At 42.3% G+C, this 25627-nt stretch overlaps 1 protein-coding gene across 2 annotated transcripts; it reads left to right on the forward strand.

Moving 5' to 3' along the window:
- Positions 1-5290: 5290 nt before the first annotated feature.
- SMIM22 (small integral membrane protein 22) lies at positions 5291-25510 on the forward strand. 2 transcript variants are annotated; one of them, XM_040439927.1, is made up of 5 exons: positions 5291-5301; positions 14808-14833; positions 20111-20276; positions 21075-21157; positions 25198-25510. In XM_040439927.1, exons 3-5 carry the CDS (start codon positions 20147-20149, stop codon positions 25246-25248), a joined length of 264 nt encoding a protein of 87 aa, XP_040295861.1. In that variant the 5' UTR covers positions 5291-5301; positions 14808-14833; positions 20111-20146; the 3' UTR covers positions 25249-25510. The 2 variants fall into 2 exon arrangements, with proteins under 2 accessions (XP_040295861.1, XP_040295860.1); XM_040439926.1 differs by lacking the exon at positions 5291-5301 and having other exon boundaries at positions 14761-14833.
- The last annotated feature ends 117 nt before the right edge of the window (positions 25511-25627 follow it).

A 25627-nucleotide genomic window follows, 5' to 3' on the forward strand; every position in this document is an offset into this window, starting at 1 on the left:
CTATGTACAAGAATATAACTACTATAATACTGCTCCTATGTACAAGAATATAACTACTATAATACTGCACCTATGTACAAGAATATAACTACTATAATACTGCTCCTATGTACAAGAATATAGCTACTATAATACTGCTCCTATGTACAAGAATATAACTACTATAATACTGCTCCTATGTACAAGAATATAGCTACTATAATACTGCTCCTATGTACAAGAATATAACTACTATAATACTGCTCCTATGTACAAGAATATAACTACTATAATACTGCTCCTATGTACAGGAATATAACTACTATAATACTGCCTCCTATGTACAGGAATATAACTACTATAATACTGCTCCTATGTACAAGAATATAACTACTATAATACTGCTCCTATGTACAAGAATATTACTACTATAATACTGCCTCCTATGTACAAGAATATAACTACTATAATACTGCTCCTATGTACAAGAATATAACTACTATAATACTGCCCCTATGTACAATAATATAACTGCTATAATACTGCCTCCTATGTACAAGAATATAACTGCTATAATACTGCGCCTATGTACAAGAATATAACTACTATAATACTGCTCCTATGTACAAGAATATAACTACTATAATACTGCCTCCTGTGTACAAGAATATAACTACTATAATACTGCCTCCTATATACAAGAATATAACTACTATAATACTGCTCCTATGTACAAGAATATAACTACTATAATACTTCCCCTATGTACAAGAATATAACTACTATAATACTGCTCCTATGTACAAGAATATAACTACTATAATACTGCTCCTATGTACAAGAATATAACTACTATAATACTGCTCCTATGTACAAGAATATAACTACTATAATACTGCTCCTATGTACAGGAATATAACTACTATAATACTGCCTCCTATGTACAAGAATATAACTACTATAATACTGCTCCTATGAACAAGAATATAACTACTATAATACTGCTCCTATGTACAAGAATATAACTACTATAATACTGCTCCTATGTACAAGAATATAACTACTATAATACTGCCTCCTATGTACAAGAATATAACTACTATAATACTGCTCCTATATACAAGAATATAACTACTATAATACTGCTCCTATGTACAAGAATATAACTACTATAATACTGCCTCCTGTGTACAAGAATATAACTACTATAATACTGCCTCCTATATACAAGAATATAACTACTATAATACTGCTCCTATGTACAAGAATATAACTACTATAATACTTCCCCTATGTACAAGAATATAACTACTATAATACTGCTCCTATGTACAAGAATATAACTACTATAATACTGCTCCTATGTACAAGAATATAACTACTATAATACTGCTCCTATGTACAAGAATATAACTACTATAATACTGCTCCTATGTACAGGAATATAACTACTATAATACTGCCTCCTATGTACAAGAATATAACTACTATAATACTGCTCCTATGTACAAGAATATAACTACTATAATACTGCTCCTATGTACAGGAATATAACTACTATAATACTGCCTCCTATGTACAAGAATATAACTACTATAATACTGCTCCTATGTACAAGAATATAACTACTATAATACTGCCTCCTATGTACAAGAATATAACTACTATAATACTGCTCCTATATACAAGAATATAACTACTATAATACTGCTCCTATGTACAAGAATATAACTACTATAGTACTGCCTCCTATGTACAAGAATATAACTACTATAATACTGCTCCTACAGGGAGTGCAGAATTATTAGGCAAGCTGTATTTTTGAGGATTAATTTTATTATTGAACAACAACCATGTTCTCAATGAACCCAAAAAACTCATTAATATCAAAGCTGAATATTTTTGGAAGTAGTTTTTAGTTTGTTTTTAGTTTTAGCTATTTTAGGGGGATATCTGTGTGTGCAGGTGTCTATTACTGTGCATAATTATTAGGCAACTTAACAAAAAACTAATATATACCCATTTCAATTATTTTTTTTTACCAGTGAAACCAATATAACATCTCAACATTCACAAATATACATTTCTGACATTCAAAAACAAAACAAAAACAAATCAGTGACCAATATAGCCACCTTTCTTTGCAAGAACACTCAAAAGCCTGCCATCCATGGATTCTGTCAGTGTTTTGATCTGTTCACCATCAACATTGCGTGCAGCAGCAACCACAGCCTCCCAGACACTGTTCAGAGAGGTGTACTGTTTTCCCTCCTTGTAAATCTCACATTTGATGATGGACCACAGGTTCTCAATGGGGTTCAGATCAGGTGAACAAGGAGGCCATGTCATTAGATTTTCTTCTTTTATACCCTTTCTTGCCAGCCACGCTGTGGAGTACTTGGACGCGTGTGATGGAGCATTGTCCTGCATGAAAATCATGTTTTTCTTGAAGAATGCAGACTTCTTCCTGTACCACTGCTTGAAGAAGGTGTCTTCCAGAAACTGGCAGTAGGACTGGGAGTTGAGCTTGACTCCATCCTCAACCCGAAAAGGCCCCACAAGCTCATCTTTGATGATACCAGCCCAAACCAGTACTCCACCTCCACCTTGCTGGCGTCTGAGACGGACTGGAGCTCTCTGCCCTTTACCAATCCAGCCACGGGCCCATCCATCTGGCCCATCAAGACTCACTCTCATTTCATCAGTCCATAAAACCTTAGAAAAATCAGTCTTGAGATATTTCTTGGCCCAGTCTTGACGTTTCAGCTTGTGTGTCTTGTTCAGTGGTGGTCGTCTTTCAGCCTTTCTTACCTTGGCCATGTCTCTGAGTATTGCACACCTTGTGCTTTTGGGCACTCCAGTGATGTTGCAGCTCTGAAATATGGCCAAACTGGTGGCAAGTGGCATCTTGGCAGTTGCACGCTTGACTTTTCTCAGTTCATGGGCAGTTATTTTGCGCCTTGGTTTTTCCACACGCTTCTTGCGACCCTGTTGACTATTTTGAATGAAACACTTGATTGTTCGATGATCACGTTTCAGAAGCTTTGCAATTTTAAGAGTGCTGCATCCCTCTGCAAGATATCTCACTATTTTTGACTTTTCTGAGCCTGTCAAGTCCTTCTTTTGACCCATTTTGCCAAAGGAAAGGAAGTTGCCTAATAATTATGCACACCTAATATAGGGTGTTGATGTCATTAGACCACACCCCTTCTCATTACAGAGATGCACATCACCTAATATGCTTAATTGGTAGTAGGCTTTCGAGCCTATACAGCTTGGAGTAAGACAACATGCATAAAGAGGATGATGTGGTCAAAATACTCATTTGCCTAATAATTCTGCACGCAGTGTATGTACAAGAACATAACTACTATAATACTGCTCCTATGTACAAGAATATAACTACTATAATACTGCTCCTATATACAAGAATATAACTACTATAATACTGCCTCCTATGTACAAGAATATAACTACTATAATACTGCTCCTATGTACAAGAATATAACTACTATAATACTGCCTCCTATGTACAAGAATATAACTACTATAATACTGCTCCTATGTACAATAATATAACTACTATAATACTGCTCCTATGTACAAGAATATAACTACTATAATACTGCCTCCTATGTACAAGAATATAACTACTATAATACTGCCTCCTATGTACAAGAATATAACTACTATAATACTGCACCTATGTACAAGAATATAACTACTATAATACTGCTCCTATGTACAAGAATATAGCTACTATAATACTGCTCCTATGTACAAGAATATAACTACTATAATACTGCTCCTATGTACAAGAATATAACTACTATAATACTGCCTCCTATGTACAAGAATATAACTACTATAATACTGCTCCTATGTACAAGAATATAACTACTATAATACTGCTCCTATGTACAAGAATATAACTACTATAATACTGCTCCTATGTACAAGAATATAACTACTATAATACTGCCCCTATGTACAATAATATAACTGCTATAATACTGCCTCCTATGTACAAGAATATAACTACTATAATACTGCTCCTATGTACAGAAATATAACTACTATAATACTGCTCCTATGTACAAGAATATAACTACTATAATACTGCTCCTATGTACAGGAATATAACTACTATAATACTGCCTCCTATGTACAAGAATATAACTACTATAATACTGCTCCTATGTACAAGAATATAACTACTATAATACTGCCTCCTATGTACAAGAATATAACTACTATAATACTGCTCCTATGTACAATAATATAACTACTATAATACTGCTCCTATGTACAAGAATATAACTACTATAATACTGCCTCCTATGTACAAGAATATAACTACTATAATACTGCTCCTATGTACAAGAATATAACTACTATAATACTGCCTCCTATGTACAAGAATATAACTACTATAATACTGCTCCTATGTACAAGAATATAACTACTATAATACTGCTCCTATGTACAAGAATATAACTACTATAATACTGCCTCCTATGTACAAAAATATAACTACTATAATACTGCTCCTTGCAGACCTCTCATATTTGTGTCAGTATTTATATAGTATTTATGGCGGTGATATGATATGTATCTGCTCGTTATCTGCAGTAGTCACATGTCTTAATCTTTTAGTTTGCAGAATCTCATTATTATACTCAGCTATTATAACCGGAATCCTTTGTCGCTGCCTTGTTAGTGATTCATCATGTCCCGAGATCCCCATCCCCAAGCTTACTGTTATACAGGGCGGTATTATCTGGCACGTGAGAGGAGAGACTCCCTCTGAACGTTATTCTCTGGGCGCTGCTTTTTCCGCACTCACCTTTGCCCTGCATATTGAGACTTTGTTTTTAGTGTAAATTGCAGAGTGTGTTATAGCGCAGGTACTATATGGCGGGCATATTTAATGGTGTGTTTTTAACTGTCTATGGCGCTGTTCCATTGTTAAGTCATGTGTTATTTATTTGGCCATTTTATGGTCAAGCTATATGGGACTTCTATGTGAACCGTAGGGTGGTATTATTTACACTGTAGGGCAGTTATATTGACAGTATGTGGTGGAATTATTTGTTGGCATTGCATAACATAAAAAAATGTGGGTAATGTGCATTACAGTTACTGTATTTAAGTATTTTATGCTTTTATTATATATCACCTAGTTATTTGAGCATTGTTTGGTGCTATTATGTTTCACTGTGTGGCATTGCTACGTGGGCACTGGATGGTGGCATTATTTGGGTGCTTTTTGCTGGTTTTAGTTCCACATTGCATGGCACTGGCATATGAAGAGCATGTGACGTCATTATGTGGGTAGTGTACGGCATTGCTATGCGGGCACTATGTGGTGGAATTATTGGACACTGCAGAGTAATATTACTGGAGCATTTAGTCCTTAGTTGCCCCGACAACCATTTTATCCTGCGTGATTTAAGATATCACCGACACCCAGAACAATTAGTGACGCTCGGTGATGACCCCCTCCCCCCCATAAGGATGGAGACCATCGCCTTAAAGCATAACGCCACTTGTCATGTATTATACTCCAGTCACACCCAGAGCTGCATTCACAATCCTGCATGTTGCCCTTGGGGTTGTCAACAGGTCATCGTCAGACGGCTACCATATGGTGTGGATCTCTGCTAGAAAGAAATCGTCATGATTGTGAGTGCAGCTTTGGATGTGACTGGAGTATAAAATACCATCTAGGCAGATAATGAGTTCCCTGGTGATGAGCAGTCAGATCTCCAATGGGAAAAACACTGAAAATGGAGGAAAAGTGTGTGGCCGGGAGCAGCGCTGGGACAAGGTGCCCGCTACCCAGCACCATGCGGCATATACCTGGTGGGCATCATGGGTACATATCTCACCCCCTGTGGATGAAGCTTAATCTGATATTACTGACATATCCTGAGGACAGGCCATCAATATCAAAACTCCTTTAATTCATGTAGAACCAGAAGTAACTTTGTCACTTCTTTTCTTCCCAGTTTCAATACCTCTGCTTGCTGCCTGTGAATGGGAACATGTTTAATGACATTCAGAGGCTGACAATACTTTGGGTTTGTTACAACCCAATCCTCTGTGAGGTCAACACTTCAGCTCTCTAGGGTTTGTTGTTACAATGTATCGGTTCAAAGTCCAGACTGTCTAGACTGGATACAACTGTAACAAACCCTCAGCTGTTTAAATGTATTAGGTCAGGGGTCGGCTTTTCAGCCTCTGGGTGTCAAAAAGAATGTTTCTATTTACTGACAGAAAACAGAGATCTTGAAAAGAGTGAAGAACTGCTATCGGAAGTATATTATGTTACATGGCTGCAGCGTTCGGAGAATGAGAGCGTGAAACGCGTCAGTAGATTAGAGGTGACGGGTGATTTTCTGCCAGGTGTCGACGATTTTATACGACCCCCTCATCCATGCAAGCATCCTAATAAGTGCATATTGTACGTGACGCCGGCGCCATCCAATCACATCACATCAAACCATCACCCACCGCTGTGCCGCACGCGTTTCACACTCAACTGGTTATTCTCCCGGAGGTCCTGACGCTTCTGATCACCGTCCACAGATTCACGGCCAGGGCAAGGGATGATGAGTATCATAGTCAGGGTCGTGATCGGAGGTAACAGGGTACCCCAGGAGCCCCTGCAGGGAGTGTTACTGATAGGTCAGCGTTCTTAAAGCGACAGTAACCACACAAATTCTCAGGCTTGCCTTCAGGAGTATGAGGAAGCTGTCACCCAGCTTTTCTAGGGGCAGAAAATCTAAAAGGCTAAATAGAATTTATAGCACAGTGACAGAAGGAGCCAAATCAAGGACTTTTAGGTGTACTGGCCCTTTAAATCCATTACTACATTAGCTCAAGAGGAGTGTCGGCCGCAGTCAATATGGAACCGAATTACGTTTCCCGTCCACGTGGTCTGATTGTGGTCGCTCTCGCAGTATCCAGGCGGATTTCACATATAACATCCCCGCCCTCGGTAAATCTAATAGGCTGCACCATTTCTGGCACCGCAGGGGTTAATATTGCTGTCTGGTTTCACTGATTTTCCGTATTTTTTTTCCGGAATTTTTTTTTCCTGGAAGTTCCTCACGGATAATTCTCCTAAAGAGAGACGCCGGAGTCTGAATGAGAGCTAGAAAGTGAAAAACGCGCCCGCGGTCCGTGACGTCACCATGTGCTGTATGTTTTATACATGTGACACAGAACGAGACAGACTGTGATTGTGTGACACAGGATGAGACAGACTGCGATTGTGTGACACAGGATGAGACAGACTGTGATTGTGTGACACAGGATGAGACAGACTGCGATTGTGTGACACAGGATGAGACAGACTGCGATTGTGTGACACAGGATGAGACAGACTGCGATTGTGTGACACTGGATGAGACAGACTGCGATTGTGTGACACAGGATGAGACAGACTGTGATTGTGTGACACAGGATGAGACAGACTGTGATTGTGTGACACAGAATGAGACAGACTATGATTGTGTGACACAGGATGAGACAGAATAGGATTGTGTGACACAGAATGAGACAGACTATGATTGTGTGACACAGGATGAGACAGACTATGATTGTGTGACACAGGATGAGACAGACTATGATTGTGTGACACAGAATTAGACAGACTGTGATTGTGTGACACAGGATGAGACAGACTGTGATTGTGTGACACAGGATGAGACAGACTGTGATTGTGTGACACAGAATGAGACAGACTGTGATTGTGTGACACAGGATTAGACAGACTATGATTGTGTGACACAGGATTAGACAGACTATGATTGTGTGACACATGATTAGACAGACTATGATTGTGTGACACATGATTAGACAGACTATGATTGTGTGACACAGGATGAGACAGACTATGATTGTGTGACACATGATTAGACAGACTGTGATTGTGTGACACAGGATGAGACAGACTGTGATTGTGTGACACAGGATGAGACAGACTATGATTGTGTGACACAGGATGAGACAGACTATGATTGTGTGACACATGATTAGACAGACTGTGATTGTGTGACACTGGATGAGACAGACTGCGATTGTGTGACACAGGATGAGACAGACTGTGATTGTGTGACACAGGATGAGACAGACTATGATTGTGTGACACAGGATGAGACAGACTATGATTGTGTGACACAGGATTAGACAGACTATGATTGTGTGACACAGGATGAGACAGACTATGATTGTGTGACACAGAATTAGACAGACTGTGATTGTGTGACACAGGATGAGACAGACTATGATTGTGTGACACAGGATGAGACAGAATAGGATTGTGTGACACAGAATGAGACAGACTATGATTGTGTGACACAGGATGAGACAGACTATGATTGTGTGACACAGGATGAGACAGAATAGGATTGTGTGACACAGAATGAGACAGACTATGATTGTGTGACACAGGATGAGACAGACTATGATTGTGTGACACAGGATGAGACAGACTATGATTGTGTGACACAGAATTAGACAGACTGTGATTGTGTGACACAGGATGAGACAGACTGTGATTGTGTGACACAGAATGAGACAGACTGTGATTGTGTGACACAGGATTAGACAGACTATGATTGTGTGACACAGGATTAGACAGACTATGATTGTGTGACACATGATTAGACAGACTATGATTGTGTGACACATGATTAGACAGACTATGATTGTGTGACACAGGATGAGACAGACTATGATTGTGTGACACAGAATGAGACAGACTATGATTGTGTGACACAGAATGAGACAGACTGTGATTGTGTGACACAGAATGAGACAGACTATGATTGTGTGACACAGAATGAGACAGACTGTGATTGTGTGACACAGAATGAGACAGACTATGATTGTGTGACACAGAATGAGACAGACTATGATTGTGTGACACAGGATGAGACAGACTATGATTGTGTGACACAGGATGAGACAGACTATGATTGTGTGACACAGAATTAGACAGACTGTGATTGTGTGACACAGGATGAGACAGACTGTGATTGTGTGACACAGAATGAGACAGACTATGATTGTGTGACACAGAATGAGACAGACTGTGATTGTGTGACACAGGATGAGACAGACTATGATTGTGTGACACAGAATTAGACAGACTGTGATTGTGTGACACAGGATGAGACAGACTATGATTGTGTGACACAGGATGAGACAGAATATGATTGTGTGACACAGGATGAGACAGACTATGATTGTGCGACACAGGATTAGACAGACTGTGATTGTGCGACACAGAATGAGACAGACTATGATTGTGTGGTACAGAATTAGACAGACTGTGATTGTGCGACACAGGAGACACAGTTTCCGTCAGGTCCCAGTATCGGTTCCGTCAGGTCCCAGTATCGGTTCCGTCAGGTCCCAGTATCGGTTCCGTCAGGTCCCAGTATCGGTTCCGTCAGGTCCCAGTATCGGTTCCGTCAGGTCCCAGTATCGGTTCCGTCAGGTCCCAGTATCGGTTCCGTCAGGTCCCAGTATCGGTTCCGTCAGGTCCCAGTATCGGTTCCGTCAGGTCCCAGTATCGGTTCCGTCAGGTCCCAGTATCGGTTCCGTCAGGTCCCAGTATCGGTTCCGTCAGGTCCCAGTATCGGTTCAGTCAGGTCCCAGTATCGGTTCCGTCAGGTCCCAGTATCGGTTCAGTCAGGTCCCAGTATCGGTTCCGTCAGGTCCCAGTATCGGTTCCGTCAGGTCCCAGTATCGGTTCCGTCAGGTCCCAGTATCGGTACCGTCAGGTCCCAGTATCGGTTCCGTCAGGTCCCAGTATCGGTTCCGTCAGGTCCCAGTATCGGTTCCGCCAGGTCCCAGTATCGGTTCCGTCAGGTCCCAGTATCGGTTCAGTCAGGTCCCAGTATCGGTTCCGTCAGGTCCCAGTATCGGTTCCGTCAGGTCCCAGTATCGGTTCCGTCAGGTCCCAGTATCGGTACCGTCAGGTCCCAGTATCGGTTCCGTCAGGTCCCAGTATCGGTTCCGTCAGGTCCCAGTATCGGTTCCGCCAGGTCCCAGTATCGGTTCTGCCAGGTCCCAGTATATAACGTCTGATATACAACTCACAGGACGGAGAGAAAGGAGGCAGCGGCGGGGGGCCGAGGATAAACGCGTTTGTAGATTATAATCGGATGTAATGAAGGGAAATGAACACAGAACGACAAAAAAGAAAAATCTATAAAAATGTCAATTGTGATGAAGATTTGCACACGAGATGGAGAGCAGGACTGGTAATGAAGATTGCTGCAATGCTCCCTGCAGCATAAATCAATAACGCTGAGAGTTTTTCAGACGCTTTACTTTTGATCACAAACTGCATTGTGTTTTATGCTCTAATCACACCCAAGGCTGCATTCAGTATCCTGCTGGTTGTCTCCTGAGTCAAAGCAATGCAAGAAAGAAATAAATGACTGGAGAAGACTGAACTAGACTCCAGTCACTGTAACAGGTCTGTAAGAAAAAGATCCATGTTGGACTGAAACGCGTCCCAGTGGCTTATGTGCATCGGGGACTCTGAGTTGAAAAATATCCTCCTTTAGGGCTCATTCACACGAATGTATTTTTTTTCCGCTTACGTTCCGGTTTTTTTTGCAGACCGTAGGCGCAACCATTCACTTCAATGGGTCCGCAAAAACTGCCCTTACTGTGAGGCATTTCAAGCCAACACCAAGACTTTTTTTTTTATTATTATTATTATTCTGTCTTGGGTCAAAATGCATCAGTGATTTAAGTGCTTTCCGGGCCTGGTAAGGAAAAAAAATAATATATATGTGCTGAACTGAAACGCATCGTAGGGATTGACAATGAGAATAAATTACCGTCACTTCGATGTGCAAGTCTTCTTAAAACAGACTAAAATAATCTTGCGCTGGATTGAAATGCGTCACTGTGATTGAACTATATTGATGACCCCATGTGGAAAAATCTATTCCAGTCTGAGTGATGGGTCTGATCTTTTTCAAGGAGACGACTAAAAACTAGGTTACATAGAAATGAAACGCGTCTTATCAACTGGACCCCAGTCATTATGAAGTGTTGATTTGACACACAGACTGAAGATGATCTGTGCTAGACTGAAATGCGTTGCAATTGGACAGTTTTCTTAATAAAAAAAACTCGGACCATATAAGATCTGAAGACTGAAATGCGCCACAGTGAATGGAGGATGCGATTCCTTGCAGGCTCCCCCATGCACTCAAATCACTGGGATTATAGCCACATTGATGCGTTTCAATCCCTTCATAATAGACCCCCCTGAGTGCATTGCCGAGTATATTGTGTGACTCATTTTGACCCAGCACACAGACCATTTGATCTGTGCTGGACTTAAACGCATCATCATTTAGTGCGATGAGTGTCTAAGTGATTAAAAAGAAGGAAAATGCATTTCACTGAAACACGTTTTAACCCTTCTAAATCAGACTAACAAAGATCTCCTGTGGATCGAAATGCGTCACACTGACTTTAGAAGGAAATAAAATAGTCTAGAAGCCGACGCATTTTGGTCAACGTGAATTTTTTTTCAAACATGCCACAGTGACCGATGCGTATCGGTGAGTTTTTCGTGGAAAACTAAAACCCAGCCACTGTGATGCGTTTCAGTCCAACATGAACATATTTTTTTCCCAGTCATTTTGAGAGAAAAAAATTCAACTTGTTTCGGTAACTGTAGCTGATGTCTCCTCCAATAGTTACCAGAAGGTCACAGTGATGCATTTCAATCCACGGCCCGAAACGCGTTAGATACAAAGTCTATTTATGGACTGTGAGAGGTTAATTCCTCCTGGCGCCCCAGTTTGCGCTCTGTATACCTGGGGACATCATCCTGCGGAGCCTCAGTGACATTAAACAATGTCGCGCTGACGCGCCAGCTGCGGTCCCGGGACCGACACCGCGAAGCGTCTTCAAGGAATTGCAATTATTTACTTTAATTAAATCTGGAAGAGAGCGGAGCTGTAATCACAACCATATGAATAATACAAGTCACATGATCACCAGTGTGCTGGACTACAACTCTCATCAGATCCCTGACCTCCATCATCATTGGTTTCCTATTACCCAGGGAGTGTTTACTATGCAGTCTTGGTCCCCTACCCAAGCCGATTTAGAACCACAGCTCCCAGCCTCCGTCAGGGCATGCTGGGAGTTGTAGTTACGGCGGGACAGTCCACAGCTTAGATCGGCCTCATCCATAATGACCATGATAAAATTAACCCTCCTTTCAGCAGCTGCTTGACACCAAGATTTGAGCGATTCCTTCTACTTCCATGTCTGCTGAGGCTGCAGCGCCTGCGTCGACCGCATCCCCTTGCGGGTCCTCCTTGGATGAGGGCGAGACCAACTTAGAATGGGCCCCTAGTTTTTAGGGGCCCCATAGCAGGAGCCCTTGCTCCATTCCCCTTTCCTATAGGCGGAATATACTGGTTGCAGCACAATATACAAGATGTATGAACACTACATCCTCCTCCCCACCATAGCACTGTGCATGATGCAGTAGTGGTGACCCCGCGGTCACAGACGTCACGCAGTCGCACCACCGACGTATGTTTAATCAGAGTGTCATCGCCTGATCAGATGTCAAGGGCCCGGCGCAGAGATAACATTAGGGCCCTTGTGTCTGATACTGGAAGCAGTGGTTCTGTCCCTGCTCTATTACATTCTGAATGACACAGCACCACCTGCTGGACACTGATCAGTACTGCAGCTGCCTGGAATTTTCATCCTACTTGTGGCAGAGCTACTGGTTGGCCCCACCACTGGCGCTAGTACAGGCCCCCCCCCCCCCCCCCCCCCACATCCCTACTCACTCGAAGGACTCATACAACTCTATGGAAGACAAGTGTTCATATGAGTGATACGAGATGGCTACACTGTAACAAACTGTCAGCTGTGAGAAGCATTAGGTCAACATGACCTTATGAAAAAAAATAAGAGTGTTGCCATTCACAGACAGCAAGCAGTGATCTTAAGAAGGGAGGAGCAACGAAGGTCGCAGTACTTTTCATGAATGATACAAGGAGGGTAAGCTGACGAGAGGCAGCGAGGGCTGGATGAGGTAAGTAGGCAGGCAGTGGGCGCACCTACCATAGAACACAGGATTGCTTTGAACTGGTTTCATTGAGTTTCCTGCAGTCGCCACCAGGGGGAGCTGACTGCATACAGATGTATACAAGAAGGCGGTGGGCGCCCTCTAGTGGTGGCTGCAGGCAGACAGAATATTACCAGGGGAGCAATATGTGCGAAGGTGCAGCTCTGACCCCCGTTACATGTTTGGGAGGCTGGGTTAACCCTTTGCCTTCTGGAGCATACATTACAGACTTTAGTGACGATTCGTGACTTTATTGATGAAGCAATGATTGAGCCGGGAGGCGATCAATACATCTACGTGGATCCGTCCGCTATGAAGGCAGCGGCCTCATTCACATAGCCCACGGACATGGGGGAGGGGCTGGAATCACTCGGACCTCTCCAGTGCTTAAATTTAAAGGGTAAGGAGTGACACGGCTCTGGGGGGTCGCATAATATGATGACCCCCCTGCTGACCTTGGTGGAGGCTGCAAAACAGCAGTCTAGAGGTCTATTCACATGCAGCAAGAATGTCTGCGTCTGTCCCCTGCACCGGAACGGGGGTCGGGCAGAAATCTAGTGGTAGCACACAAGGGGTTAAAGGCTCCTCAGGATCGGTCATGAATATCTCACTAGTGGGGGTCCGAATCCGCTGTTGGCACAATTCAAGTGAATGGGACTGAGCTGCAATACCAACCCAAGCCACTGCGCGGCGCCGCGCTTGGTAGATGAGGAGGAGGCTGCAGGGCCAAGAGCGGAGCAGGGGCCAAGAGCGGAGCAGGGGCCAAGAGCGGTGCAGGGGCCAAGAGCGGAGCAGGGGCCAAGAGCGGAGCAGGGGCCAAGAGCGGAGCAGGGGCCAAGAGCGGAGCAGGGGCCAAGAGCGGGGCAGGGGCCAAGAGCGGGGCAGGGGCCAAGAGCGGGGCAGGGGCCCACTGTGGCTCTTCTGCTAACCCTCAGGTAGGGCGCCTAGTATCTGTGCCTCTTGTATCCTGCAGGAAGTCTCCGGAGCCCAGACTGATACATTGTAACAAACCATCAGAGAGGCTTGTGCAGCAGCTGCGGATGGGTGACCCCGTCCTAGGAACGTCTCCCCTATCCACAGGACGACCCCTCTGTCTAAGGGCTCGTTCACACAAACGTTTTTTTGCGCTCCGTATACGGAACCATTCATTTCAACGGTTCCGCAAAAAAACAAAACGGAATGTACTCCGTATGTCTCCCGTATCCGTTTCGTTTTTGCGGAACCCTCTATTGAAAATTTTAGGCCCAGCCCAATTTTTTTCTATGCAATTACTGTATATGCCATACGGAAAAACGGAACCAGAAACACTACTGAAATAAAAAACGGAAAAGCAGATCCGATAAAAAAAAGGACTGCAAAACACTGAAAAAGCCATCCGGTCGTGTGAACGAGCCCTAAGCCGCATACAATTGTATGTACACAGGACTGGAGCCTCTGAAGGCATACAAGAGCGTTCTCATTCACTGACAGCAAGCAGAGGTTTTGACAGTGAAACAAAGTATACAGAGAAAAGTGGACCCGGTCCCTGCCGCTTCCCTCAGGGCAGAGTTGGATTATCTGCTGCGTGTGAACAGGCGTCCGGCCGCCCCCGCAGCAGCGCTCAGCTCGTCCTCCTCCCCTCCTCCGCAGGTTGTCATACAGGTTCCCACACCTGGGCACACCTACCCACTGTGCAGGAAGCAGGAAGAAGACGGGCTGCCCACTCCTCCTCAGCAGGTACGTACCCCCCACCCACCCAGTGTGTGGACCCCCCATTACTTGTAAGACCCCTGCAGTATAATCACAGCCATGTCTGCTCTCTGTACAGGAGAGGGGGCGTCACAATGTCGCAGTCCATCAGCCAGCGCTGCGGTATCATATAGCAGAACATATGTGCCTCATGCACCCGAGATCCCCTATAGCCTCAGCCTTAAAAGGGGGCTTCCAGTTTTTCACCATTTTCAAAGCCTCTGCTTACTGTCAGTGAATGAGTGAATCCCAGTATTTCTCACAGCTGAGGGTTTGCTACAATTGTATCCAGATTAGACAATGAGCTAAACACATCAGCACAAGCTTTCCCCGTGACAGTGTGTCAGTGCAGGAAAATGTCTGGATACAACTATAATGGACCCCCAGCTGTGAGGACAAACTATGTTCTCATTCACTGACAGCAAGCAGAGATCTGGAGCTGAAAAACACCGAGTGGAATGGATGCTGATTGTGACCCTCACATCAATGCCATAGGATACATTTATAGGCACTCATGCAGCAGGGGCCCGGGGCCCGCACATGTGAGAGACGTCCAGCCCATCCCCCGGCTGTAGATTCGGCACTGTTAGGAGGTTTACTGACAGGTGGAGATCTAATCATTAATATCTACAGCACGAGGCGCGCGCGCAGGTATGGAGGAGGAAGTGGAGCCGCACACAACATACCGCATACCTGTGAGGAAGAGGATGATGGCCGCCTGGGTCGGGGGAATACAACCCCCATCATGTCATGTTAAACATAGTCACTATGATAGGCATTCCTGTATTGTCACTGTGGTTGGCATTACTATACGGTCACTATGGTCGGTATTACTATACGGTCACTATGGTCGGTATTACTATACGGTCACCATGGTCGGTATTACTATACGGTCACTATGGTCGGTATTACTATACGGTCACTATGGTTGGTATTACTATACGGTCACTATGGTTGGTATTACTATACGGTCACTATGGTCGGTATTACTATACGGTCACTATGGTCGGTATTACTATACGGTCACTATGGTTGGTATTATTATATGGTCACTATGGTTAGTATTACTATACGGTCACTATGGTCGGTATTACTATACGGTCACCATGGTCGGTATTACTATACGGTCACTATGGTCGGTATTACTATACGGTCACTATGGTCGGTATTACTATACGGTCACTATGGTTGGCATTACTATACGGTCACTATGGTCGGTATTACTATACGGTCACTATGGTCGGTATTACTATACGGTCACCATGGTCGGTATTACTATACGGTCACTATGGTCGGTATTACTATACGGTCACTATGGTTGGTATTACTATACGGTCACTATGGTTGGTATTACTATACGGTCACTATGGTCGGTATTACTATACGGTCACTATGGTCGGTATTACTATACGGTCACTATGGTTGGTATTATTATATGGTCACTATGGTTAGTATTACTATACGGTCACTATGGTCGGTATTACTATACGGTCACCATGGTCGGTATTACTATACGGTCACTATGGTCGGTATTACTATACGGTCACTATGGTCGGTATTACTATACGGTCACTATGGTTGGCATTACTATACGGTCACTATGGTCGGTATTACTATACGGTCACTATGGTCGGTATTACTATACGGTCACTGTGGTCGGTATTACTATACGGTCACTGTGGTTGGCATTACTATACGGTCACTATGGTCGGTATTACTATACGGTCACCATGGTCGGTATTACTATACGGTCACTATGGTCGGTATTACTATACGGTCACTATGGTTGGTATTACTATACGGTCACTATGGTCGGTATTACTATACGGTCACTATGGTCGGTATTACTATACGGTCACTATGGTCGGTATTACTATACGGTCACTATGGTCGGTATTACTATACGGTCACTATGGTTGGTATTACTATACGGTCACTATGGTTGGTATTACTATACTGTCACTATGGTTGGTATTACTATATGGTCACTATGGTTGGTATTACTATACGGTCACTATGGTTAGTATTACTATATGGTCACTATGGTTGGTATATTATATGGTCACTACGGTTGGTATTACTATACGGTCACTATGGTTGGTATTACTATACGGTCACTATGGTTGGTATTACTATACGGTCACTATGGTTGGTATATTATACGGTCACTATGGTTGGTATATTATATGGTCACTATGGTTAGTATTACTATACGGTCACTATGGTTGGTATATTATATGGTCACTATGGTTAGTATTACTATATGGTCACTATGGTTGGTATATTATATGGTCACTATGGTTAGTATTACTATACGGTCACTATGGTTGGTATATTATATGGTCACTATGGTTAGTATTACTATACGGTCACTATGGTTGGTATTACTATACGGTCACTATGGTTAGTATTACTATATGGTCGGTATATTATATGGTCACTATGGTTAGTATTACTATACGGTCACTATGGTTGGTATATTATATGGTCACTATGGTTAGTATTACTATACGGTCACTATGGTTGGTATATTATATGGTCACTATGGTTAGTATTACTATATGGTCACTATGGTTGGTATTACTATACGGTCACTATGGTTGGTATTACTATATGGTCACTATGGTTGGTATATTATACGGTCACTATGGTTGGTATTACTATACGGTCACTATGGTTGGTATTACTATACGGTCACTATGGTTGGTATATTATATGGTCACTATGGTTAGTATTACTATACGGTCACTATGGTTGGTATTACTATACGGTCACTATGGTTGGTATTACTATATGGTCACTATGGTTGGTATATTATATGGTCACTATGGTTGGTATTACTATACGGTCACTATGGTTGGTATTACTATATGGTCACTATGGTTGGTATTACTATATGGTCACTATGGTTGGTATTACTATATGGTCACTATGGTTGGTATTATTATACGGTCACTATGGTTGGTATTACTATATGGTCACTATGGTTGGTATATTATATGGTCACTATGGTTAGTATTACTATACGGTCACTATGGTTGGTATATTATACGGTCACTATGGTTGGTATATTATACGGTCACTATGGTTGGTATTACTATATGGTCACTATGGTTGGTATTACTATATGGTCACTATGGTTGGTATTACTATATGGTCACTATGGTTGGTATATTATATGGTCACTATGGTTAGTATTACTATACGGTCACTATGGTTGGTATTACTATATGGTCACTATGGTATGATCAGTGTGTCTTGTATAGGGTCGCTATGTGAAGTATCATTAATGTTGGCACTATTACATATGTCTGCTCTGATATGGGCACTATGATTACAGGTGCTCCACTATCGGATACTGTTGTATGGGCACTAAGGCGTCTGCTGCTCCTGTATTGCAGCTCATGTTGAGGGTTCTGTATGACATGCACTACATTTGGCGCTCTGTTATTTTAGCACTATATGGCGGTAGTATGACATGCACAGACAAAGATCCGATAATACACCTACACATAATAGCTCTTGTCTCCTTCTCACTTCTAATCTGCGTCATCTGATGGGACAAATGAAAGACGCAGGTAAATCATGTTCTGGCGACACAACAAAGACGTCTAATATTTATCCTGCGGTATAAGGTGCAGCCAGTACACAGACCGCCAGGCCTGGAGCTGGGTGCACTTACCTGCCCCTATCATTACATCTCTCTGACCAGTAGGGGGCAGACTGACAACTATCATAGGCGTCATGGGAGAGGAACCAGACCTGACAGTCCTGATCTTACAAACTGTGGAGAAGTCCATCAGGGGAAATGTCCGCCTGGCTGCAGCTTTTTGCCAGCGTGTCAGAGTCAGATCCATGTCAATTAGATGCTCTCCAGGGCAGTTCCAATCTGAAAGGAAAAATAAAATAAAATAAAACATTGCTAGATGGTAACCATCAACAAGCAGGCTAGCCGCTGCTGACAGATCTCACTGCGCCATACTTCATGGCTTACCTAGGACAGTCAGGCTCATTAGCAAATTAACCTAATGGCATACGATGTGTTAATAGGGAGCCAGTACCATAGATCATTCCCCAGCAGTTGATGGTTTCCAGGAAGAAACATAACGTAAAATAAATAAATAAATAAAAAAAATAAAAAAAATAAAAAAATAACAATAATGTAAACAAAACAGGAAACGATACATTTAGTTCTAACTCGTTCGTCGCGGCAACAAGACAACATGTAAACATCACCTGTCGGGCTGAACGCAGATCTCAACGAGGTCACGATTTGGGTGGTGAACGTCATTCTCGCTGCCCTTACAGCTGCAGCGGGGTCCGTCATCCAGCTTTCCCAGGGTCCTGCACGGCAAGCGCAGCGATACAGCCCCGTAGATCGTAGAAAAGTTGGTATGACAACCTCAGCTGGAGCCGTAATGATGCCATACTAGTTGTCACCCAGCTTTCCCAGAAACAGATACAAGAAGAAGGGCTCGTTCACACGAACGTTTTTTGCGTTCCGTATACGGAACCAATTTATTTATTTTTTTAAAACTGAATGTACTCTGTATGCGTTCCGTTTCCGTATTTCCGTTTTTCCATTCCGTTCAAAGATAGAACATGTCCTATTATCGCCCACAAATCACGTTCCGTTGCTCCATTCAAGTCAATGGGTCAGCAAAAAAAAAAAATAACGGAACACATGTACTCCGTATGTCTTCTGTATCTGTTCCGTTTTTGCGGAACCATCTATTAAAAATGTTATGCCCAGCCCAATTTTTTTCTATGTAATTACTGTATACGCCATACGGAAAAACGGAACGGAAATGGAAATACTACTGTAAAAAAAAAAAAGGAAAAAAACGGATCCGGGAAAAACAGCCAGCAAAACACTAAAAAAAGACATACGGTCGCGTGAACGAGCCCGAAGTGTGAGGATTTCCCATTATCTTTTTTTAGGCTACATGCACACGACCGTATGTGTTTTGCGGTCCGCCATCCGTTTTTTTTGTAACAATGCCTAAAATGGACAAGAATAGGACACGTTCTATATTTATTGCAGGGCTACGGAACGGACATACTGGTGCGGACAGCACACGCATTTTTTGCGGACCCATTGAAATGAATGGGTCCGCATCCTATCCCCCCAAAAAAACGGAACGGACACGGAAACAAACAACGTTCGTGTGCATGTAGCCTTATTGAGATGTTCTGGATCCCTAACTTTTCTGCGCCGACGCCACGCTTTGCGCTGTAACGTTATATGTCTCTTTTGATCTGTAGGTAAGTTGCGGCACCAAAGAAGAGAACGCCCCCACAATGTCCAGCGGTAACATCGGTCAGGAGCTGCAGGACCAGTGGAACGATGTGGTGGGACGGATTGCCACCAAGCAGATGTTCCAGTCAGACTGGGATATCGCCGCTTTCGTCATTTTCTTTGTTTTCATTGGTGAGAATTTGTTTGTCTTTATTTTATTTTTTTGTTCCCCCCCCCTCCCCCCACTGTAAAGCTGCTGGCGGTCACCCAACAAACCAGTGAAACGCTCATTTGACGGGTGATCGCATTTCTCACACGGCATCTAAAATCAGCTTTGTGTAAACATGGATGTGCTGCTGACAACATGCAAAGTGGATGGGGAAGGAATGATCGTACTAACGATCATTCATCCACATTCTCATATGGTGGGTGATTGCATCTTTCACACGATATCTAAAAATCGGCAGCAGGTCGCCTTGAGTAAACATGGATATGCAAAGTCAATGGGGAATGGTATGAACAATCGTAATAGCGATCATTCATCCCCCATTCATTTTGCATCGGGCTGTGTGAAAGGTACTTGAAACGAGGAGCTATCGACAACTGGCGCTCGTTATTGGCTAATAACCAGAACCTATCAATGATATTCAAGTCGATCGACGCTCGTTTAATGTGTGACGTTGTAAAGTCAATGGAGGACGAATGATCGCCACTACGATTGTTCGTTTCCTATTCACTTTGCATATGGTCGGCAGCAAATCCGTGATTGCCAAAGAAGGTGACCTTTCTTCACAGTGCAGCCACCGGGCGTCCCTGTCGTGGACCCTCGGAGGGCTGGTGAAGTCGCAGGATGATCATAGACAGCAGCAGTAGAGCTGTGCGCCTGCGCTGGATACAATGTCACCTATTGCTTCTTCCCTCTTTGATGTGGCTTTATCTTGTTACTACGTATCCACGCACCCATCTGTCTTCTGTCATCTCCGTCCCCAGGGCTCATCCTCCTCCTCATCCTCCTGGTTCTAATCAGATGTTTTTGCTGCTGCTGCTGTGACTGTGATTCCCAAGTGGACAAGGTAATGCATGTCTCTGCCTGACGAGAGCGCCGCGCCTTCGGACCGAGCTGTCATCCCGCTTATTAAAGGGTTTCTGTCATCGGAAAAATCGTTATGTAGCTGGCTGACAGCGGCGATGTGCGAATGTCAGCAGAACATAACCGCGCGACTTATATCTCCGTGCCCGCCGCCGTTCGCGCTAAATAATGACTTTTATAATATGCAAATGAGCCTCTAGGCGCTAGTGGGGCGTTGCCGCAGCACCTAGAGGCTCCGTTTGGCACGCCCTTGTAAAGGTGATTGACGTCCTCGGTCTCCTCCGTGCCCTGCAAAGCCCGCGCCTGCGCAGTCCATTTTAGTATTAGGCGCAGTGAGTGAAGGACGCTCGCCTGCTGCCGTCCTTCACTCGCTGCGCCTGCGCCTAATACTAAAATGGACGGCGCAGGGGCGGGATTTGCAGAGACCGAGGATGTCAAATCACCAACATGACTCAGTGAGGTGCTGCTTGGGGTAACCAGTAAGGCCAGTATTTGGCCACAGAAATCCCCCCCCCCCCCCCACTCCCAGTGCTGGAACGCAATGGCGGGGATTGGATGAGGGACTTTGTTTAACTTTAGCATCGGCGCTCTACTGGTCAAATTAAAAACGGGCATAAAAGCTGAAATAATTGAACCTTGTATGAGAAACATTCTACAAAATATTATCATATATACAAAAACTACTAACATATAGTGCACAAATAACACCGCCACACATCACACGAATAATACTACCATCAGGAGCCTGAGAGTGATACTGGTATATAATAATACTGCTGTACATAAACCATACAAAACCACCATTCAGTGCAATGGAGCATCCAAGATAATACCACCATATATATTAGTGCATAAGACATCCATGTAATACCGCCATACAGAACCCAGATAACAGTACAAACAGCCCCCAACGAATACCACCATAAAGTGCTCAAATATTAGTACAGAACATCCAAATAACACCTCCACACATTGCCCAAATAATAAAACAATAGTGCATCCAAGTAATACTACCATACAGTGCACAAACAACCGTACAGTAGAGCACCCAAGTAATAATACCATATAGTGCCCACATTATAGTACAAAAGAACATCCAAGCAATACCGCCATAGAGTGTATGAACAACATTTCAAAAAAAAAAATACTGTAACTATAAAATACTACGGACAGTCACCACATAATGCATCTTTACAATTATAAATGTATAATACTGCACTGCAGGTCCCTGCGGCGTAGACGCTTTACTGCACATTTGTCATTATCATGTTGTCAGAGTTGATAAATCCCAAAATAACGAGAAAATTCTACAACTAATACAAGATCGACATCTCTGGGGACAACAAATGGACCACATCCCGTAAAACCTAATATTCTCTATCAGTCGGTATTACATCCGCCATCCCCCACCTCCTCCACCCCCCACCTTGGATAATGTCGCATTATTTATTTTACAAGTTATTCAGCCATAGAAGAAAATGTTATTATTTGGGCTGCAGAGACTGAGGGAAGCGGTGATATCCGTGATAATGTCTGAAAACCCATCATCCCCCGTTACGGGGACCAGCGATCCCGGACGAGCCCCCAAAAAATCTAACATTGTATTAGTGACTTAGGATGGCATCAGTTATGCCATTCAACCTGATACAGAAGGAGTGTGAATATCAAACATGCAGCTGGACAGGGGCCCCATAAACAAGGGGCCCCAACAAACTAATAATTAAAGGGATTGTCCGGGTTCAGAGCTGCAGCCGGACATAAGCTCACCTTCACTGATGTAATATGTACGAGTGGAGCATCGGAGCATTTCTACCTCTGATGCCACCCTTGCCCTGCGCTATAACTGGCAGGGCAAGGGCTTTTTCTTTACTACCGCTGACTTACCAGGCTCCACATTAGTATGCGAGGTGGCGACTTACGCCTACCGGTGAGCCTGGCGTTGTCACCAGCACAAATGGGCAGTCTTTAGCGCTGCCGTAGGATGTTTTACCGGCTACATTAGTGGCGGTGACGTCAACTGGTAGGTGGAAAAACTGCACAGTAATAAGAGATCATCAAAAGAATCACGAGACGGTCTAATCAGAAAGCAAGGGGCCAACTGCTGTGTCTTCTCCAGTACCGCCACATACATGCAGATGCATCACAGACTCCTTATCTCTGAAAAAGGAAACATGAATGACTGCATAATCTACAGCGTAATAATGTGTTATCAACTAAAAGAGATAACGGCTCCTAATATATCACTAACGATAATGAGCAGACAGGAGAAGGTCTGAACTGCGAATCATAGGTAATCACCCAGACAGCAGTATTATAGTAGTTATATTCTTGTACATAGGAGGCAGTATTATAGTAATTATATTCTTGTACATAGGAGGCAGTATTATAGTAATTATATTCTTGTACATAGGAGGCAGTATTATAGTAGTTATATTCTTGTACATAGGAGCAGTATTATAGTAGTTATATTCTTGTACATAGGAGCAGTATTATAGTAGTTATATTCTTGTACATAGGAGGCAGTATTATAGTAGTTATATTCTTGTACATAGGAGCAGTATTATAGTAGTTATGTTCTTGTACACAGGAGGCAGTATTATAGTAGTTATATTCTTGTACATAGGAGGCAGTATTATAGTAGTTATATTCTTGTACATAGGAGCAGTATTATAGTAGTTATATTCTTGTACATAGGAGCAGTATTATAGTAGTTATATTCTTGTACATAGGAGCAGTATTATAATAGTTATATTCTTGTACGTAGGAGGCAGTATTATAGTAGTTATATTCTTGTAAGTAGGAGGCAGTATTATAATAGTTATATTCTTGTACGTAGGAGGCAGTATTATAGTAGTTATATTCTTGTACGTAGGAGGCAGTATTATAGTAGTTATATTCTTGTACATAGGAGGCAGTATTATAGTAGTTATATTCTTGTACATAGGAGCAGTATTATAGTAGTTATATTCTTGTACATAGGAGCAGTATTATAGTAGTTATATTCTTGTACATAGGAGCAGTATTATAGTAGTTATATTCTTGTACATAGGAGCAGTATTATAGTAGTTATATTCTTGTACATAGGAGCAGTATTATAGTAGTTATATTCTTGTACATAGGAGCAGTATTATAGTAGTTATATTCTTGTACATAGGAGGCAGTATTATAGTAGTTATATTCTTGTACATAGGAGGCAGTATTATAGTAGTTATATTCTTGTACATAGGAGGCAGTATTATAGTAGATATATTCTTGTACATATGAGGCAGTATTATAGTAGTTATATTCTTGTACATAAGAGCAGTATTATAGTAGTTATATTCTTGTACATAGGAGCAGTATTATAGTAGCTATATTCCTGTACATAAGAGGCAGTTATTATAGTAGTTATATTCCTGTACATAAGAGGCAGTATTATAGTAGTTATATTCTTGTACATAGGAGGCAGTATTATAGTAGTTATATTCTTGTACATAAGAGGCAGTATTATAGTAGTTATATTCTTGTACATAGGAGCAGTATTATAGTAGTTATATTCTTGTACATAGGAGCAGTATTATAGCAGATATATTCCTGTACATAGGAGCAGAATTATAGTAGTTATATTCTTGTACATAGGAGCAGTATTATAGTAGTTATATTCTTGTACATAGGAGGCAGTATTATAGTAGTTATATTCTTGTACGTAGGAGGCAGTATTGTAGTAGTTATATTCTTGTACATAGGAGCAGTATTATAGTAGTTATATTCTTGTACATAAGAGGCAGTATTATAGTAGTTATATTCTTGTACATAGGAGCAGTATTATAGTAGTTATATTCTTGTACATAGGAGCAGTATTATAGTAGTTATATTCTTGTACATAGGAGCAGTATTATAGTAGTTATATTCTTGTACATAGGAGGCAGTATTATAGTAGTTATATTCTTGTATACAGGGAGCAGTATTATAATAGTTATATTCTTGTACACAGGCGCAGTATTAGTAGTAGTATAGTAATTATATTTTTCTCTCTTTCTACAGAAAAAATACACACAAAAGGTTGGGGTGGATAATCTCGCTATGGAGCCATAACCCTACCCATCCCTGGTTTGATGGACAGCTAATGGAGCCGATGAAATTGAACCACTGAGATCCTCTCACGCACTGTGATTTTTGTTACTGAATTATTCTCATGAAAATATATATATACCACTTATTTATCTTGGGATTACTGTGATTTTAGGATCTTGTAACATTTTATAAAAAATCTCTTCCATAGATGACCAGATATGAATGATCACAGCTATAATGTGTTTTATATACATTTCAACTAAGTTGCTTAAAAGGCCAAAACGTCTTTGCCTCAGAAACTGCAAATGATTTCTACAAAATTCCATCATCAGCTTCTTTCAGAGTCTTTGCATCTGTTGTGTCCATTTTATTTTAATGCAATATTCGTGGTTTAGACGAG

This window comes from Bufo bufo, chromosome 7 (assembly GCF_905171765.1).
Source record: "Bufo bufo chromosome 7, aBufBuf1.1, whole genome shotgun sequence".
Lineage (NCBI taxonomy): Eukaryota > Metazoa > Chordata > Amphibia > Anura > Bufonidae > Bufo > Bufo bufo.

Coding starts and splice junctions, on each gene's coding strand:
- SMIM22 (XM_040439927.1), top strand. CDS start 20,147: ATGTCCAGCGGTAACATCGGTCAGGAGCTGCAGGACCAGTGGAACGAT. Junction 20,277..21,074: donor CATTTTCTTTGTTTTCATTG/GTGAGAATTTGT, acceptor CTCCGTCCCCAG/GGCTCATCCTCCTCCTCATC. Junction 21,158..25,197: donor GTGATTCCCAAGTGGACAAG/GTAATGCATGTC, acceptor CTCTTTCTACAG/AAAAAATACACACAAAAGGT.